The sequence below is a fragment of the Penicillium longicatenatum genome, assembly GCF_028827895.1.
Source record: "Penicillium longicatenatum strain IBT 33135 chromosome Unknown contig_6_segment0_segment0, whole genome shotgun sequence".
In the NCBI taxonomy this organism is placed as follows: domain Eukaryota; kingdom Fungi; phylum Ascomycota; class Eurotiomycetes; order Eurotiales; family Aspergillaceae; genus Penicillium; species Penicillium longicatenatum.
Genome location: NW_026643123.1, coordinates 2851176 through 2869098, shown reverse-complemented (window position 1 = coordinate 2869098; position 17923 = coordinate 2851176). Strand labels below are relative to the sequence as shown.

Below are 17923 nucleotides of genomic sequence, written 5' to 3'. Positions count from 1 at the left end.
GACCACTTTAGGCAGCTGCCTTATCCACAGAGACAAGATCTTTTGTTTACTACTTTCGCAGCAACTAGCAGGTGTCACTGACTCAAGTGCATGAGCGACTCATTGATTGGATCTCGGAAAATGATCAGATTGCACTCATTTCACTGGTGAACTTGATCACCTTCCTATTATAGGCCTCAGCAATCGTCATGCATCCAACGCAACCTTTATATGATCGATTCGGAAGGTTTGCCAGCCAAATCCGAAGACTCGCCAAAGCAAAATCTCGCAAAACTACCCGGTGATGTCGGCGGTTTTCTTTACGGCAAGTGTTGATATGGCTCAGTGATGTCAATACCCTCATCTATCATGTCCAAACCTCTCTGGCGCACAAGCTCAGGGCTCCTTTCATGTGTTCAATATGCAAGAAAGAGTTCAATACACAGGATTTGTTGAACAGTCACATTCTACAACCACTAATGTATCTAGTTTAGCACGAAGTTTTGAGGCAATGGAGCCTTTGGATGAAGTGAGAATGCAGTCCCAGAGCATAGAGGCACAAGGGGAAGCAGTGGTACAAGAGAAGATCCTTTCTGTCTCAAGACGCTCTCAATGAGCTTTAAAAAAATATTCAAACATTTACAGGGCCGATGCCCCAGCATACAATTGTGATCCTTGCGGTTGCGAGCTTGATAATCAAAAAGCCCTTGATCGGCATTTGAAGGTCTCACCAACTCAGAACACGATATCGAAACCTAACACTACCTGATATTCCAATAAAGAGCAAAGATTGTACGACTCTGATATGATTTTTATTCCTGTCGTGCTAATCATCGGGCTGTCGGGTTTGAACCACTTCAACGACCAATCTAGTTCGTATTGTTGTAACACGCAAGGGAGATTAAGTTATTCATATGCATGATGCTCTTTCACGAAGGATTCTGATCTTTCTATTCACTCTTTCGAATCAATTTCTTCATCCCAACTAAAGCTCCGGTCAGTATGCTTTCTTGTTGAGGCTTTCCTCGGTATATCGCGTTAGAGAGTATCATTACTGCTCTCTTCAAGATTGATCTCAGAATAGGTTGGAGTACTTGGAACACACCCGAATATAGGTATCCACGAAGTGGGATCTTATTTGTTACCTTTGCAGCAAAGTAGCACATCTCACCCCGCAGTATGTACAACTCATCAATGCAGCACCTTATCATTATAAGCCGGTAAATGCAATGGCAACCTCATCCACCGAGCAATATCAACACCCTCCTCCTTAATATTTCACACCTTCAGTAATCCCGTTACTCCTCTAGCCATCATGGTACTCTGTTCCACATGCAATCGGTCATTCAAGTCCGAGACCTCACTTAATCAACACAAAAGGGACTCACCAGTTCATGCTATTATAGTCCCCGGTGACGGATGTTCAGATCGGCTTCCTAACACCAATGCCCTCGAGGAATACCTCCGAACTTCATCTACTCACAGTGCACCGAGCAACGACCCGTCGTCCAGGTTCAAATGTGATATCTGCAATACGACTTTCGTTTCCCAGAATTTCCTCAACGAGCATCTCCAATACTCACCTCTCAATGCCACATCACTCGCACACAAATTCTACAGTATAATTTACCTTGGCAGGAAAGCATTGGAAGAACATCTCCAAAATCTACAAAGCACGACTCCCATATTCGAATGTGAGCCCTGTACCCGTTCCATCAACGACCAAAGCGCCCTCGTACACAATCTCGAGTCTTCGTCAGCTCATACTTCAGTATTTGAATGCAATCCATGTGATCGAGTTTTCGTCAGCCAGACTGCACTAGACAGCCATCTCCAGTGCTCATCGGCACATATCAAAAAATATGAATGTGATCCATGCAATCGATCATTCATAAACCAGGCTGCGCTAGAAGCGCACATGCAAAATTCCAAGGCCCATCGTGCCAAACCAACACCACTAGACATCTTTTTTGCAGAATATCCCTCTTTCAGATACGACCCTAAACTTCCACCGTCTGTCTCATACGCAAAGCTCGTGGGCTTCTACGGCTGGGATAGCAACGATCCCGAGGCTCAAACGGCACGAAGGAAGTACCAGGATGCACTGGAGGGTGAAGTTCGACTCTGGTTTGGGTTGGAAGGTGACCTTGCTTCCTGGCATTCACTTTGTCGGGCTGTTGGGATTGAAAGGCTACCTGGAAGCTGCAATGCTGCCAGAGAGGTATATGCTTTTTTTTTTTTTGCCGAGTCTCTTTCTAAAGTGATCAAACTGATCAGTGACTTACTTCTTTCGCATTCTATCTAGGCTATCCGAGGCGTCTATGTTAATATTGTCGATTTGATTGACTGGGCCCGGAATGGGCCGGGAGATAAACCTGTTCATCGATTCAATAATCTTGCGGAGCTGAGTGAATATACTCGGCTCACGAAGAAATTCTTTCCGAATAGACATGACGAACAGGAGGAAAGAAATATTGTTTTGCGGCATTTGCTTCGCCATATCTTTTCCCCCAATCAGCCCTAGTGGGTTGGTGTGCATGCTGTTGTCACCAGGGCAATGCAGCTGAATTCACTTTGGTTACCAGAAACACAAGCACTGGACCCGAGGTCACATTATATTCTGAGATCGCGTGCGCATGTCGCATGCATGTGATATATAATCTGTATGTCACGATAGCGAGACCCACCCGGATTGGAAAATCTAGACCCCATAGACCTAGTCCCGAAGATTAAGAGATCAAAGTCCTGGTATTCAACTGTATACCGGGGAGCTCCATTAGGATGCAAAACAGCATTTACAACGAAAGCCATAAAACCCAAGGCAAGAGCGCATTCGTAGATACACAAGTTCCAAGATAAACGATACATGAACAGAGACAAGGGAGCGGAGGAGGAAAGAACACAAAAGGATCGGATGGGTATATAGATCTCAAACAGGGGAGGGAAAGCAAAATGTCCAAACGCCGCTTCCAGGGCGCACATTCAACAGTAAGATAGCCGTGGAGATATTCTGCAGGCTGGTCGAGGGCATTGCCATATGGCAAGGCTGGGCATAGGTGGAGATGTTGATGGCGGGCCTAAAGAATCACACAGCGACAGCCAGGGCTGCGCTCGTTGTTGTCGCGTTCCCGGCTGTATTGTGCTTTCGCTCCCTTGGCGTCTTCCTCGTCGACTACCTCCTGCGGCTTGACTGTCATATGTACGACAGTAGGGGCGTCGTGGTTGAATTTTGATTCTGCATGCCGTAAGTATCACGATTGTAGTGCTGGCTAGGCGGGGCGATACGTACCAGAGAGAGGCGACTTGTCATCCAACAATTTTCCAAAGGAAATCAAACGGATAGAGCTCGGGGACGATGGACGGGTTTCCCAGTCTGCAATTACGTTAGTTTCAATTCAGGATACCCCTGGCAAAATCCATTGTCCTTAGAAGCTCGACTCACCAGCTCGCCACTCTCGCCAGATCAATTCTTTCAGAGTGTAAACGCTCATCGCAAACGGATCGTAGTTCTCAACATTAACAGATCTCTTCCGCAGATATGGCCCGTCGATCGTGAACGGGTGTCGTGACCCAGTTGTCAAAAGGAGCGTGATGTCCAGCGAAGGCCCAGCATCGACCTCCTTCCCCTCAGCATCTGCCTGCTCAGACGAGAGCTCAGCTCCAGGCTTCAGCTCCTCGCTTTCCGTCGACGGCACGCCAGTGGCAGGCTGCGCGATCGCGGTCGCGGACTCGGGCTCGTTCGCTGTAGTCGCCTCCGGGGCGCTTTCGCCACCAGTAGTTGCGGGGTGGCTCACGGGCGCAGCTGACTGAGCGTGGTCTGATGGGATAGCAGAGGAATCGTGCTCAGCGACGGTGTTTTCGGGGACAGGGGAGGATTTTGATTCAATTTGCGGTTGGGACTCCTGCGGAGAAGTGACAGCCCCCGACTCGTGTTCTTTGGGCATCCCGGATTCCGGGTGGTCGTTGGAAGACATGATTTAGTGGCCCCGGGAATAAATGACAATTGACTTTCCCTTGCTAGTGGAAGGGAAGCAACTGTCGGGGGTGTGGACGGGGGTTTGGGGAATGTAGAGAGGGAGAGAGTTGCAAGGTTGGAGGAGAATGGTCGATCGGGTTCCAGATGTGAGGAGTCGGAAGTTCCAGACTAAGCGTGGCGGCACAATAGTGTTTTCGCTAGTTTCCAAACCACTTTTCGAAAGGAGATATAAATCAGTGGGATTTGACAAGTTGGAAATGGTCAGGGTCTGGGGGGGCGAAGGAAAAGGGGATCGGCGCAAGACAAGACCGCACTAGGTACTTCAACCTCTGAGACCTTCAACGTCAATGAAAGTTGATCTCATAAGATTCTATATATAGTGACTTATTTAACTTGTATCTGGATTTATGATACGCCAAGACTAAGGCTGATAACGAAGATCCGGGGAAAGCCTCTTAGTCACGATCGACAAGGTATAGCTAACTTACAGTATTGGAGGAACGAGTAGATTGGACAATTGAAGTGACCATTTATTTGTGATCTACAGATGCAAAATTCCGAAAGAATTGCCTTTGAGTTACACTCTCCATTTGCCGCATCTTTGGCAAATGGTCTATGTCACCGGATGCAGAAACCATGGAAGGTGGCCAATCGCCCTCTTTACGGAGACATTTCAACTCCTCTGGGCCAAACCAAAACACCAAACAAAACACGGTCGCACATGGCCCACATACGGGATCAGGACTCGTGTGTATGCAGGGACGCGTGTAGTAGATACATCATATATTTGCATAGATACGGGGAAGTAGGTAGGCGACCATCCGAGTCGGCTTCGTCACCTGCGTTTCAGGCGTTTGGAGACTTGAGTAAATGCTTGGGATATTGGATACTGGAGGCATAGTATCAGAGCTAGGCTTCCTGGTCGAGCTCTGAGATGCGAAACTGGATATCCTAGACCCAGCCCGCATACTGCTCCAGCACTTCATTCTTCACCCCTTCGGACCCATGCCTGACGCCCAGCAGTCGTACATTGCCAATCTTCCCACCAAAATCGTCCTCCACCGCACTCTCGTAGTTCTCGAACTGTTCGTTCAATCGTGTAATCACTGCAGGATCATCCCGGATTAATAACACAATGGCATCGTATCCTCCTGCACCCGGCACCACACCACCAATGACTCCATCGATCTCAGTAAGTCTGTCCAACAGCTCGGTCTGCACACTTGGCTCAATGGGCACACCCGTCCGGCGGGTCATCGTGCGAATATGGTGTCGTGTACGCTGGATATAATTCTGGATATCGGAAAACTCGCCATCTGTGTTGGCATCCGGGTGTTGCGCGAGGCGCTTGAGTTCCTGGCGGAGACGCTCATTGTTATTCTGAAGACTGGCCCACAGGATATCGGCCTCCTTGCGATTTTCATTCCTCCATGCCAACACCTTCTTAACCATCGACGGCGTCTGCGAGCCACATTCAACATCGCACAGCACCATCTGCATCCCGCGTGGAAGCTGCATACCGAAATCCACGCACTCAGTGTCCCATGGGTGCTCGGGGTCAGCGTCCTCCACAACAGCGAACAGTCGCTCGTCAAATCCAGGAGATCCCACATCACCCACCGACTCGAGAATTGCCGGCGAGAAACGCTTGTACAAACAAGATCCGTACACGGCAGCGGCCACGTCGAAGCCGGAACCAACCTTGCCCTGGGCTGCGCAGTGGGCAGCTTGAGCTAAATTGTGGAGCTTATCCCGACCTGCGCCGAGATCATCTGCCTGCATGGTTCGGTGAATAACTAGTGAAGAAACAAGGGCGGTCACCAGGGCAGCTGAGGAACCCAGTCCTGTCTTGTGGGCTTCGAGGAGGGGAACACCGAAATTAACAAAGCGCCCCCGACCTTGAGATGCAGGGCCCTTGGAGGTGGCAGTTTCCGAGTAGTAGTCGTTATCGGCCAGGATAGTCACTGACAGCGAGCCGAAGTCCTTGGAGTCGGCGACGTAGCCAATGTAGGTCAATGCATAGCTTAGGGAGGTTTCAACGAAAGGGTTGCGTGGCCTAGTATTTGTTCAGGTTAGCCATACTTAGTTACTCAAATGAGAGAAATCATTTCAAGTGTGGGATATTCTCACCCATCATTCCTCTGGATCACCTTAACTCCACCACCATTGTCGCATCGCTGGATGCCATATTCCCAGATCGCATCGACGAATTGCGGCGAGCGCACCACGATGGTATCCTCAGCCTCAGTCTCGTCAACACCAGACCCCTCCAGTCGGACAGAATCTCCCTCACTGCTCGTAGAAGCGGCCTTGTGATCCGGTCCGGAGCCAGAGGCCCCACGGCGGTGACCCCGTCTCAGTTGCTGAACAACAACGTGAATGCGCGCATCGAGTGCGAAGACGGTGCCGGTGTAACTGCGATCAAGAACCAGGTAGCCACCGGTTAGGAGGACCTTACCGGGCGCTGACAAGGCCGTTACGGAAGGTGGTTGGGGTGCCATGGATATTGTCGATTTGGAAGAAGGCGGGGGTATTGTTCGGGAGAGGTTTGCCCCGCGAATCGTGGTGATTCGGGACTGTATTTATCAGGAAAAAGGGATTCGGCTATGTACTTTGTGGAGTCGACCCGTTTCTCGTAGATTTTCCTGCAGCGCAGCTGGGCAGAGAAGGGTGATTGGCGAGGAGAGCGGGCATCTTGGGTGGGGGGAATTATCAATGCAAGGATGTATCGATATCTCCTAATGCGGGTTAGCGTTCCTGATGTTGCACATGCCCTAAAGCCAAGATATGTAAATGGGGGGGTTGTCATGGACTTCATAGCATTTATCTTGTCAACTCAATTGCTTTCACTAGCTACTCTACTGATCAGTCTGCTATACACATTCAGTATGTTCATGAGTCATGACATCTGGGTGTATATTGTACTCCACAGGTATATGCGCTAGTATGAATAGTCCTATCGCAATTAAAAACAAAACGTGGCTGCGGGCTACGGGTAATTATTTGTCTTGATTGATTATAAAGTAAAAGCACAATGAATTAGAGAAAAAATGCCTAATCTACATAAGCAAAAGAAAGCCACTGCTGACTCGGTAATCCAATGTGGCTTGAGATCCACTAAAAACTACGAGCACTTAGTTAAATCATAGCTGAGATGAAGTAAGACTGAGATAAGACCAAGAGATGAAGGATCATAAGCATTACTATTAATTAGGCTCTCGCCTAATCCCATCATTAGGGCGGACAAAATGATAAGAATCGCACTCATGGAGCCAAATAGTCATGATTTCATTATTCCTTCATGCTAGACAACGACCAATGATAATCGAGTATTCAACTGGCGCTCGAATATAAGCTTATGAATAGCCTAGAGCTCTCGGATCATGAAGTCAATTACCAATCTTCAATAGATTCCCTTTCCCTCTTCCCTCTTTCATCTCTACCCTATAGATCGTGCGGAGTGCCCGGGGCCGTGGTTTACCGGTTTCATAGACCATCTGGACTGAAGTTCTCAAAACGAACCTTGGAACGAGTACGAAACGAGTACGAAAGTCAAATTTCAATTAAGATCAAATGAATTATCAACTAAATTACCATGATGCTATGGATTATATGCAAGCGCGATGACATTGTTCTTTCCAAACTCCAAAGACTCAAAAAGCATTAACGCGCACCAAACATTTGAAACGAAAGCACCTAACTCCCAAAGCCTCTAATCTTTTTCTGTACAGGGTATTTCCAAAGTAATGCAGTCGACCATGACGAATTAACGGAGCGGAGCGGCGCGGCGAGCGAGACGAGCAAGGGAAGTGGCGGTGGAGTGTGCATCGAACGTAGACCAGTGGCGACTAACTTATGGTCGCACAACCTGTCGCAAACCCCCTATGCCTTGTTTCTCCCCCATCATGCCTTGGGCTTCCGCGCAATGATGCTATAGCTCGTCGTGGCAAGACGCATGTTATCCATCTTGACAAAAGCCTGTCCATCCAAACACAACCGGTTGATAAGCGTCTTGAAGTGACGCGGCAGCACGTGCACCTTAACCAAAGCCAGGATAACCTGGCGCAGGGTACGGAAGTAAATATCCACCGTATCGATCAGCGGAGCTTGCAAGCCATCGATACTAGCGTTCTCGGACAGCACGATCTCAAATCCGGACTGGGTAAGCGCCGCCTCCAAGCTCTCTTTGGTAGGGGTGCCGACAGCTCCGATCAACGGCTTGACGCGGCGCATGAGCTCCGCATGTTCGGGGTTCGTGGGCTCGTAGGCAGGGAGACTGATCCAGTCCAGCAGCGAAATTTTAGCACCAGGCTTGATGACGCGGAAGATCTCGGTGAAGAGCGCAGGTAGGTCCTTGCATAGACTTAGTGCTTGGATCTGGTAGAAGGCGTCGAAGCTTTCGTTCGCGAAGGGCAATGGAAGGCTGTTAAAATCCTGAACGACGAAGTTGTTGTGTAGACCGCGCTCTTCGTTGAAGCTTTTCGCTTGCGCGATTTGGTTCGGGTCGATGTTGAGGCCGGTAACGTTTGCGCCGGTGTGTTGGGCCATATGCGCTGCGACGCGACCGCGGCCGCAACCAAGATCTAACACCTTATCTCCAGCTGAGAGACCGATGTTCTGGGCGATTGATCGTTCGTAGAGAATCTGGTTCTCCAGGATGGTGGCCTTCTTGCTCATCCATGGCGGAATGTACATCTTTTCCACATCGCCCAGGGCGCAAAGGTGATTGAGCACGCCGTAGTATGATTTCAAGCAATCGCCAACTTTCTCTTGGTAATTAGGGCCCAGAGCCTCGATCATTTGCTTCTCGTCAGACCAATCAAGGTTGTAAATGACGTATGACGCCATAAAGTCATCCACCTGCTTCGGGGTCAAGTTGGACAAGTATCGGAATGAAGTCCAAAAGCTCTTCCACCGCTTCGGAGAGGCTGAATTGTCCTGATCCTTGCCATGCTTGCCCAGCGCAGTGACAAATAACTTCTGCTTCGTCTCTGCGATCTCATCGAGCGAACTATCACTCTCAGAGCCGCGCCCAGTCCGGCCAGGATGAGTCGGCGTTTGTATAAGCGTCTGCGACACCATTGTGTAAATGATATGGGAAGCTTTGTGCAAGCTGTATTAAGAATATGCAAGCGAGAATGGGGAGTAAAAAAGAGAAGAATCCGTGAAAAAAAAACGGATTGAACGTATTTTGCGCAATTCCCAGCCCGCGCAGACGGGGGCCCGACGCCATTTATAAGCAGCTAACTCCGAGATCTTCGCTCTCCACGATCAGACCAAAGAAAAATTCATTCGCCCAGCCCAGAGAGAGCCACTATAGTGGATTGTCACCAGACCTAGGAGCTCCTATCCGGATGTACCGGCTTTGAGCCGACTTAACGGGAGCCGTCTCCGGCACCTTTAATTTTCTGGTTCCGGATTACCAGATCATGAAGACCTTTGGAATGGTTTTACGGTTAAACTACGGATACTTTGTTCTGCTCATGGCGATAGAAACTATGTATGAGTACTACAAGTCAGGCACGGATGACGCGGGAAAGGTCCCTGCGAAATGAGAATCGTCATGGGAACGACGATCCAGACCCACATTGAAGACTTCTTTTGACGATGAATACCTTTCTGATCTGTCGGCGGCTGGGATTATTGGTCTGTACGGGTATTCTGCCGCATAGGACGTGGCATTTATGATACATGTACCTCGAAACATCATCCTACATACTGTGATACCTGATCAGATAGGTACAGTCATTTAGATTGGGCTTGCAGGTGTATAAATTACTGGGCCTAGGGTTCCACATAGCTCTCAAAGCGCTTGATAAAGCTTCTTGTACATCCCTGTCTGTTTCCTAACAGTGTCAGGTACATGGTTAGTTCTAATCCTTGTGGCGTTTCCTATACCTCATCAAGAAACACCAGCTTATGTCACACGGCAAGTCGGAAACAGCGCATGGACGTGTCTGTAAGCCGCCTGGAAGTTCGGCTTTCCAAGCTTTCCGGATACTATGGCGGTCTTTTGTGATTTTTTCTCTAATGAAATACAATACTGTATAAAATTTAATTCCAACCCCAAATGGGACCATAGGGCCATGGCTCTGGAAGGAAGTGGACCTACTATAGACACTGTCATGATAGAGGTGAATAATGAGGGACCCACAACAGTTCCAAGTCTCCACTGTTTCGGGAAACTCGGACCCTTATACTGTAATACAGTACAACCGTAATTCCGGGATCCAAGCAGTGGTCGCCCTACAATCATATCCACTTCGTTCCATATTAGACCTGCGATAGGCTGACAGCTTCTTCTTAATCGGGTAACATTCTCCTACGACGATTTGGGTTAACTTACGAACAATTATTAATCTTGCTCGGCGGAACATGCCGTGCTATAGTTTTTTATTTGCTTGGCATTTGCTTGTTGATGTCTCCGCCCATAAATGGGCCATTTAGCCGTCCAAGCCAATTTCGTCGGCTCCCCGGGTTCGATGTGGCGCTGATTATGAAAGATTTTCTGTAACACTTTGTGTGACTTTTTCTTTTCCTTTCACCAGGGACCTGCAGAGTGAAAACCGGTAATTTCTACATGACTTGTTAGGGATCTACAACGTGGTCCACGTTGTGCGGCCGATGATGCAACCGTCTTGGCACGGGTTACGGTGTGGTGGAGGCGGATCGACTAAGTTGAGATTTTTCCTCGTTTAAGATCAGCAAATAAGGGACGGATCCTGTCAGAGGTTCGCCCTTCTCTATCCGGTATTGCGCGAGTATGGAAGGTTGCTTATGGCTGGGCGGCACGCTAATTGCAATCATCGTAAGGTACGTGGTGCGAAGTATATATGTGAGTCATGCCACTCTTAGATATATTATTTGGAAGGTAAGCGAAGTGCTTTTGTATCGACAAGTTCTTGGCGTCATATGTTATAGCGAATCGCGAGTGTATTTAATCCTAGCAAGGACCAACTGGAGACCTAGTGCAGGTGCAGGCTCTTTGAAGCTTTCACCGTTTCCCCTCTTCCAAGGCTCCTCGGCCACCCCGCAGCATACATGAAGTGTCATATGTGGAGGTGATGGGGTCTCTGCGTGTGACGGCGGGTCGCTTTGTGCAGTGATCGACCTAAAAGACTGGAAAATACCCGTGGGGTTTTCTTTGCCCTTATCACAGGCCGTCTCGGCCGTGGCCTAGATTGCTGCCAATCTATGAGCTAGCAACCTTGGAGAACGTTGATTTTGTTTCGTGGCAAAACGCTTACATAGCTTCAAAGATCTGATAGCGATGGAGTAAGCCACTTCTGACGAGCAACGTATGGCTTGGAACGCCATAGCTTTCTAAGGTTCCAACGATAAAGTATCGTGAGGTCCTTGTGGTGATTGAATTTACGAGATGCGTTGCCCCTCTCGTTGATGATTCATGATAACCCACGACACGGGAAATCAATCAACACCCCGTCCCTCATGTGTCTGAGCGCTTCGCTCTCCATTTACCGCTTTAGATGTGTCGGATGGTTTTTACCGATAGAAATCTGACCTGACGTCAGATTGACACTTCACTCCGTACTTCGTACGTGCTACATGCTAATCACTCTAGGAAAGGCTTTGATAAACGGCGGACCATAATCAGGGCCCGACGGAACCCCACTAGATCCTCATATACTAACTCTGGGTGTATTATAGAGAAGATCACAGTTTAGATACCTTCTGGGCCTGCACGTGATGTTAAAGATTGGCGGCCCCCTTCTTAAGGTGTCAAACTTTGCCTGTCACCATGGATCTCGAACGATCTCTTGGCAACGTCCAAACCATCAAATTTTTCTAGACAGGTCATTTTGCATATCAATCGGTTTGCCTATCGCTGATATTGATCTCTATTTTGCTCTCTTTTACAATGAAGGAAGCATGAAAGGAAGGCAGGCCGCATCGGTTGCCTACGGGTATTGGGGGGAGACTCAGCCCCCTGGAAAGCCAAAGTATATGCCTCATCAACCGGAATGTTTCGTCCGGAGAGCAAAGTTCACTCCGCGGGCCTCAAACACCGTTAACGCCGGGTTCCGTGAGACCGAGTCGGGGAAGGGACATTGGTTTGGTCCGAAGAAAAAGAATCGGGACCGATCGAAGGTGACTCATATTGTATCGAATGTGGTTGGCGGGTCATCCGTGTTGGACTCCACTTTACATTGGATTTCTGACAAACCACATGACCCCTGACTCCAGGAACAGGTAAATGTAGTGTGAGAACATTGCATGGATGACGATGAAGTACTGGATACCTCGAGTCTATCTCTGTTTTGGATTCGAGTCTATCATATTGGCGGGTAGTCAGACCGTGAGGAAAAATATCAATGTTGACGTGTCTGATGTTAAGGAGATAGAATAGAAACTGGTTTTAGCGGGTACAAAGTGGTACAAAGTACGGCGAGGCCGTGAGTGCCCCCTATAGAGGCGAAGGTACTAAGTACATCGAGAGGATTCTCCGGAGAAGATCGGCCCTAAGGAGTGTCCCACTGTGAAACTCCATCTCTTTCCAGAAGTTTGGCGTGTGAGATTCGACTTTTCTGGTTTCTTTTTTAGGCTCCTCTCTTTCCTGTCACCTTTTTTATTTTTATTTTTATTTTTATTTTGAAAGCCTTTCCATCCAACCTACACCTATTCCAGGACCTACCATCGGTCTTTATAATACCATCCATTTCTACCTTCCCTGCCATAGCGCGTTCATTGGACAGAGGCGTCCAATGAGCCTGCATTTTCAATATTATTCTGAGTGCAAGGTCCGCTTTTTATCCAGCGCGCATCGCGGGCTTGCCACTGACTGTTCACCCGACCTGCAGCATTGCCTCTTCGCATTGAAGAGGTCTCCCACTAGATAAATGGTTTTTAAGCCGTTCACCCACCTCGCGCGCCAGAGTTTCACCAAGGCCTTCACCCATGGCTATGCTCAATCGGTAGTCGCAGCGTCCCAGTCCTACGCGTCCTCGTCCACAACATTTAATTCCCTCGCTTCACAACCCGCCAAGTTCTCCCGCACCCAATTACAGAATGCTTTCTCCAACGCGTCGAGCTCGTCTGGCGGCGCCGGTGGCGCCAAGGCTAGCCAGGCCTCTGGATCTGCAGATTCTGGTCTAGCTGCTTACTATGCCGCATGGCAGCACGCCCAGCAGACCGGCGACGATAGCGATTGGTGCCAATTCCAGTTCAAGCGCCGCATTGATTGGAAGCCGTCCGCCGAAGAGATCGAGCAGGCTCAAGAAGACCGCCCCGAAACAGCCCCGCCGCATCTCACTAAGGCTGCCGTCAACGAGAATGTCAGCGCCCAGGTGGAGGAGGCAGTGGCTCTGGAGATTCAGAAGATCCAGGAGCAGCATGAACAATCAGAGGAATCATCGGTGACGGAGGCTGCGGCGAAAGAATCTGCAGTCGAGGATGTAGTTCTTTCAGATGCGGTTTCGGAGGAATCTAAAGCTGTTTCTGCGAAAATTGTGCGCCTGGCTGAATCTGAGAACTTTGCGGAGATTCCTGCTGCTTTCCAGGCTGTGCTTCGGGAGGGTCTCACACCGACTGTGGAGGCTTACAATGCTCTCCTCCTCGCGGCTATCAGACTTCACCCTGAGGCTGCACAGGCGATCCCCAAGGCGCTTGATGTTTATTCTGACATGCTCCGTCGCAAGGTCATGCCTGACGAGGATACCTATGAGACACTTGTGCAGCTTTTGGTTGCTAACTCGAACGATACGATCAAGGCCAAGGAGATCTTGGAGCAGGAGCGAGTTCGTTATGGTGGTATGGAGGAGCCTGGCAAGTTCATGCTTCAGTCCCGCGAGTTGGAACGCGACATTCTGGCTGAGGATCACTCTTTGTCTATTGCCGTGAAATTGTTCAACACTGCCATCGCTCGTCACCCTCTGCTGGTGTTCCCTCTTGATCTGTACCGCCAATTCATCATTGCCTGTGCCCGTGATGGCAAGGTGGATGACATGGTCCTTATCTACGCCCACATGGAATCGCAGAAGGTTCAGCCTCATGCCACCATTTACCCTCACATGATTGATGCGTTCGCCAGCACCGGTGATCTCAAGAGTGCGGTGGAATGCTATCAGGAGTACCGAAGCCTCGCTGTCTCAGACGACAGCGGAGTTTTCAGCATCGTCCAGCGACTTGACGGACAAGTTTATGCAGCCCTCATTCGTGCCTACTTGACTTGTGGCAAGGAAGAGGGTGCGATGAACTTCCTCAACCGGATTCGTTCTTCCTTTGATGGAGTTACCGAGGACCGCGAGAGCCGTTGGTCTGCTGTGGAGAGCGTGATTGTCCAGGAAGCACTTGTGCATCACTCCGTCAAGATTGGGGAGCACAGCAAGGCTTTAGAAAAGGCCAAGGCTGAGCTCCACAATGAGGCTCGGGATCAGGCCATTTCCCAGATTTGTGTGGCTGCGGCTGACGCAGGTGATCTGACCACTGCCTCCGAGGCGTATGATCGTCTGTCCACCGCGCCGGCAACACGCCAAGTTCCCGCCATTTCACTCCTCGCCCTCCACATTCGTCGGGGCAATGTTTCCGCAGCCCGTTCCTTGTGGATCATGCTGAACACCGTGGGTCAGGCAACCCCGGATATGGTGCAGCCGACCGCTATGTACGCCGTTGCACTGTTGAAGAGTGGCCAGGTCGAGGCGGGTCTGCAGGAAGCTCGCAACATGTTTGCTCGCATCCGTACTGCCTCCGCTGACCAGGTCGTTGCCGCGGCGATTCGAGAGCAGATTACTGAGTCCCTTCACCTCTTTGGACGTGTCATCGTTCAGACCGCTGCCGTTCTGTCCCCGCAGTCATCCATGTCCCTCTTGTGGTCTATGATCGATAACGGTGGCCTGGTGTCTCCCCTGGCTGAACATGCCGTTGCCAATCTCACTCCCATGGGTATCTCGCAGTTGAATCCTGCCGACCTCACTCTTGCTCTTCAGGTTCAGGCTGGTATGCTTGCCAGCAACACTGCGATGCTATTTGACATTGCTCACCCGGCCCGCTTTGCACACATGCTTGATGTGGCTTTGTCGACTTCCCTTCCCTTGGACAACTACACCACTGGTCTGATCGACCAGGGTGTCGCTCAGATCTTCGCTAACCGCCCCGACGTCGTCAAGAGATGGCAAGACCACATGGAGGCTACTTCTCAATCCTCTATGCTGTCTGCACGTCACAGTCCTGTCTCCGCTGCCGAAACCTCTATCACGGTCCCGTCTTCAAGCCCCGATTCCTTCGACCCCTACGCCTATGCCACTGACTTCCGTGCCTCTGCCATCATTGCGGAGGAGCTCGAGAAAACCGCTGGGCGGCCCGAGTCACACCTCAACGAGGCCTTGATCCGTCTTAAGAACATGCGCCGCATTGGTCGTCACCCTCGCTACATCACATACGCTAAGCTGATCACCGCTGCTGCGAAGATTGGTCGCACCGAATTGGTTCACGAGATTCACAGCATGGCCCGAACTGACGTTCCGCTCAACCTGGCTCACAACACCGTCAAGTACGGCTGGGTTTCCATTCTTGATGCTATGGTTGCTGCTTGCCTCACTCTTGGAGATCGTCAGCTGGCTGGCCAGTTCCACCAAGAGCTTCTTGGTCTAGGCTCTGCGCCTTCGGCCAACACCTTTGGTTTGTACATCACCACTCTGAAGGAGTCTACCAAGACTTTCGACGAGGCCACCGAAGCTTTGAAGATCTTCCACCGTGCTGTCGCCGAAGGTGTCGAGCCTACCTCGTTCTTGTACAATGCGCTTATTGGAAAGCTCGGAAAGGCCCGTCGCATCGACGACTGCCTCGCCTACTTCGCCGAGATGCGCGCCAACAACGTCCGCCCAACTAGTGTCACCTACGGAACCATCGTCAACGCCTTGTGCCGTGTGAGCGATGAGCGCTTCGCAGAGGAGATGTTCGAGGAGATGGAGTCCATGCCCAACTACAAGGCCCGGCCCGCTCCTTACAACTCCATGATCCAGTACTTCTTGAACACAAAGCGTGACCGCAGCAAGGTTCTGGCCTACTACGAGCGCATGCAGGCTCGCAACATTAAGCCTACCATGCACACCTACAAGTTGCTCGTTGATGCGCACGCCTCCCTCGAACCCATCGACATGGATGCTGCCGAGAAGGTTCTCGAGTCCATGAAGGCTGCTGGTCAGCAACCCGATGCCGTCCACTACGCCTCCCTGATCCACGCTCAGGGTTGTGTCCAGCACAACCTGTCCGCTGCCCGCAAGGTCTTCGACTCCGTCATCGCTGACCGTCACGTGCGCCCGCAGCCCTGCTTGTACCAGGCTCTCTTCGAAGCGATGGTCGCCAACAACCACGTTGCTGACACCGAGGAGATCGTCCGGGGCATGATGGCACGCAACGTCGAGATGACCCCTTACATTGCCAACACTCTCATCTCCGGATGGGCCGCCGAAGGCAATGTCATGAAGGCCAAGACCATCTACGACAGCATTGGAATCAAGAAGCGCGAGCCTAGCACTTACGAGGCTATGACCCGTGCTTTCCTCAGTGCTGATGACCGCAGCAGTGCCGCCACCATCGTCCAGGAGATGATGTCGCGCGGATACCCCCTGCTGTGGCCAACAAGATCCTGGATCTTGTCGGCGGAGCTACCTCTGTCTAATACCTCTATCTGATTCTTTTTTCTTTTGTTTCCCTGGCTACTGTTCGACCAGGTTAGATTAATGTTTGGCTACACCCTTCATCACCTCGCCAGGGCTGGATCCCTTCGGCATGGGTAATTCCGGTTCGGCGATAGGGCAGCCTTGGATATACCTGGGATATCTGGATTTTATGTTAGTTGCATTCAGCGGGATCTGGCGTTTGGGGATCAAAACGGCATGTATACCATTGTGCGGCAATTTCTTCGTTATCATAGACCTATCTCAACTCTGCATGGCGCTTCCACACGCCAGGTCAAAATACAAAAAAAGTGATTTGAGATTTTTTTTTCTAAGTGTAGGACAAGCAACACAAGCAATAAGCACTTGAGTTCAACTGGTTATGGTAAGCTTTCTTATCGTATTCGTCATGATCAGTCACTAATCCTGTGCCGAGGTAGACCAATCGAAGACTTGACTCACGATGACTCGAGAAGACCAATTGTCACCAATTTGCTTAGTTGAACCTTGGGATTAATTAGAATAACCACACTTATAAAACCGTTGAAACGAAGCTCTATAGGCTGGAATTACACTTCCATCCATCTCTACTGCCACCCCTTGGTACGTTTTCAAACCAACACATTGGAGCATCAAGCCACCCTCAACCAACCCTTCAACCCCACAATGGCCTCCCACGACTCCGACGAGTTCCTTACCGAACTCCCTCCAATCCCCGAAGACGAATTCGTCATCTTCGGCACTGTCTACGCGTACCCAGAGCACGCAGATGCACTGGAAGTTGTCTATGCTGAGACTACCCGGCTGGCACAGTTCGAGCCTGGCTCAATCTATTATTGCATCTGCAGAGACGAAACTGATCGGAATCTTTTCCATTTCTTTGAGAGGTATGCTGGGCGTCAGGCGTTCGAGGATCACAACGCGCAGGCTATTATTGTGAAGCTTATGGCAGATAAGTGGATGAAGGGCGTTAAGGCGAAGTTTATGAAGGCCATTCCGCCGACGAAGGTTTAGGTGGATATGGATATGGATGTTTATAGTTATGAAGCATATAAGATGGGCGGATTCAATTGGTTCTCTCCAAATGTAAAGTGGTCCCATCCGAGGACATGGATGGTATGACTCCTACGTCAATTTCCAAACCTACTTTTCCCTTTCTTTCTCAACCTTGGAGTGTTCATGCCTTGATCTCGTCGAATTACACTTTGATCGCCTGTAAATCTCCATTTATGCTCTGTCGTTCCCCCCCCGTTATCTGCCCTTGACTCATTTCTCCGCATTCGCTTCCGCACAGCTTCCCAACCCCGCCTTCAATTCCATTCCACCACCAGCG

General features: G+C 50.1%; 5 protein-coding genes across 5 annotated transcripts; 2 read left to right on the top strand and 3 right to left on the bottom strand.

Moving 5' to 3' along the window:
- Positions 1-3056: 3056 nt before the first annotated feature.
- On the bottom strand, positions 3057-3953 carry N7484_009261 (uncharacterized protein; the record flags this gene model as incomplete). Its single annotated transcript, XM_057119648.1, has 3 exons — positions 3057-3214; positions 3269-3352; positions 3422-3953. The coding sequence occupies 3 exons, from the start codon at positions 3951-3953 to the stop codon at positions 3057-3059; spliced, it is 774 nt and encodes a 257-aa protein (XP_056969203.1).
- A 953-nt stretch (positions 3954-4906) lies between these two features.
- Positions 4907-6456, bottom strand: erg8 (phosphomevalonate kinase; the record flags this gene model as incomplete). The annotated part of the gene is made up of 2 exons (XM_057119647.1): positions 4907-6011; positions 6086-6456. The coding sequence occupies 2 exons, from the start codon at positions 6454-6456 to the stop codon at positions 4907-4909; spliced, it is 1476 nt and encodes a 491-aa protein (XP_056969202.1).
- Positions 6457-7858: 1402 nt separating this feature from the next.
- On the bottom strand, positions 7859-9037 carry N7484_009259 (class I SAM-dependent methyltransferase; the record flags this gene model as incomplete). The annotated part of the gene is made up of 1 exon (XM_057119646.1): positions 7859-9037. The coding sequence occupies one exon, from the start codon at positions 9035-9037 to the stop codon at positions 7859-7861; it is 1179 nt and encodes a 392-aa protein (XP_056969201.1).
- A 3776-nt stretch (positions 9038-12813) lies between these two features.
- N7484_009258 (pentatricopeptide repeat protein) lies at positions 12814-16605 on the top strand (the record flags this gene model as incomplete). Its single annotated transcript, XM_057119645.1, has 1 exon — positions 12814-16605. One exon carries the CDS (start codon positions 12814-12816, stop codon positions 16603-16605), a length of 3792 nt encoding a protein of 1263 aa, XP_056969200.1.
- Positions 16606-17256: 651 nt separating this feature from the next.
- On the top strand, positions 17257-17604 carry N7484_009257 (putative quinol monooxygenase; the record flags this gene model as incomplete). Its single annotated transcript, XM_057119644.1, has 1 exon — positions 17257-17604. The coding sequence occupies one exon, from the start codon at positions 17257-17259 to the stop codon at positions 17602-17604; it is 348 nt and encodes a 115-aa protein (XP_056969199.1).
- Between the last annotated feature and the right edge of the window lie 319 nt (positions 17605-17923).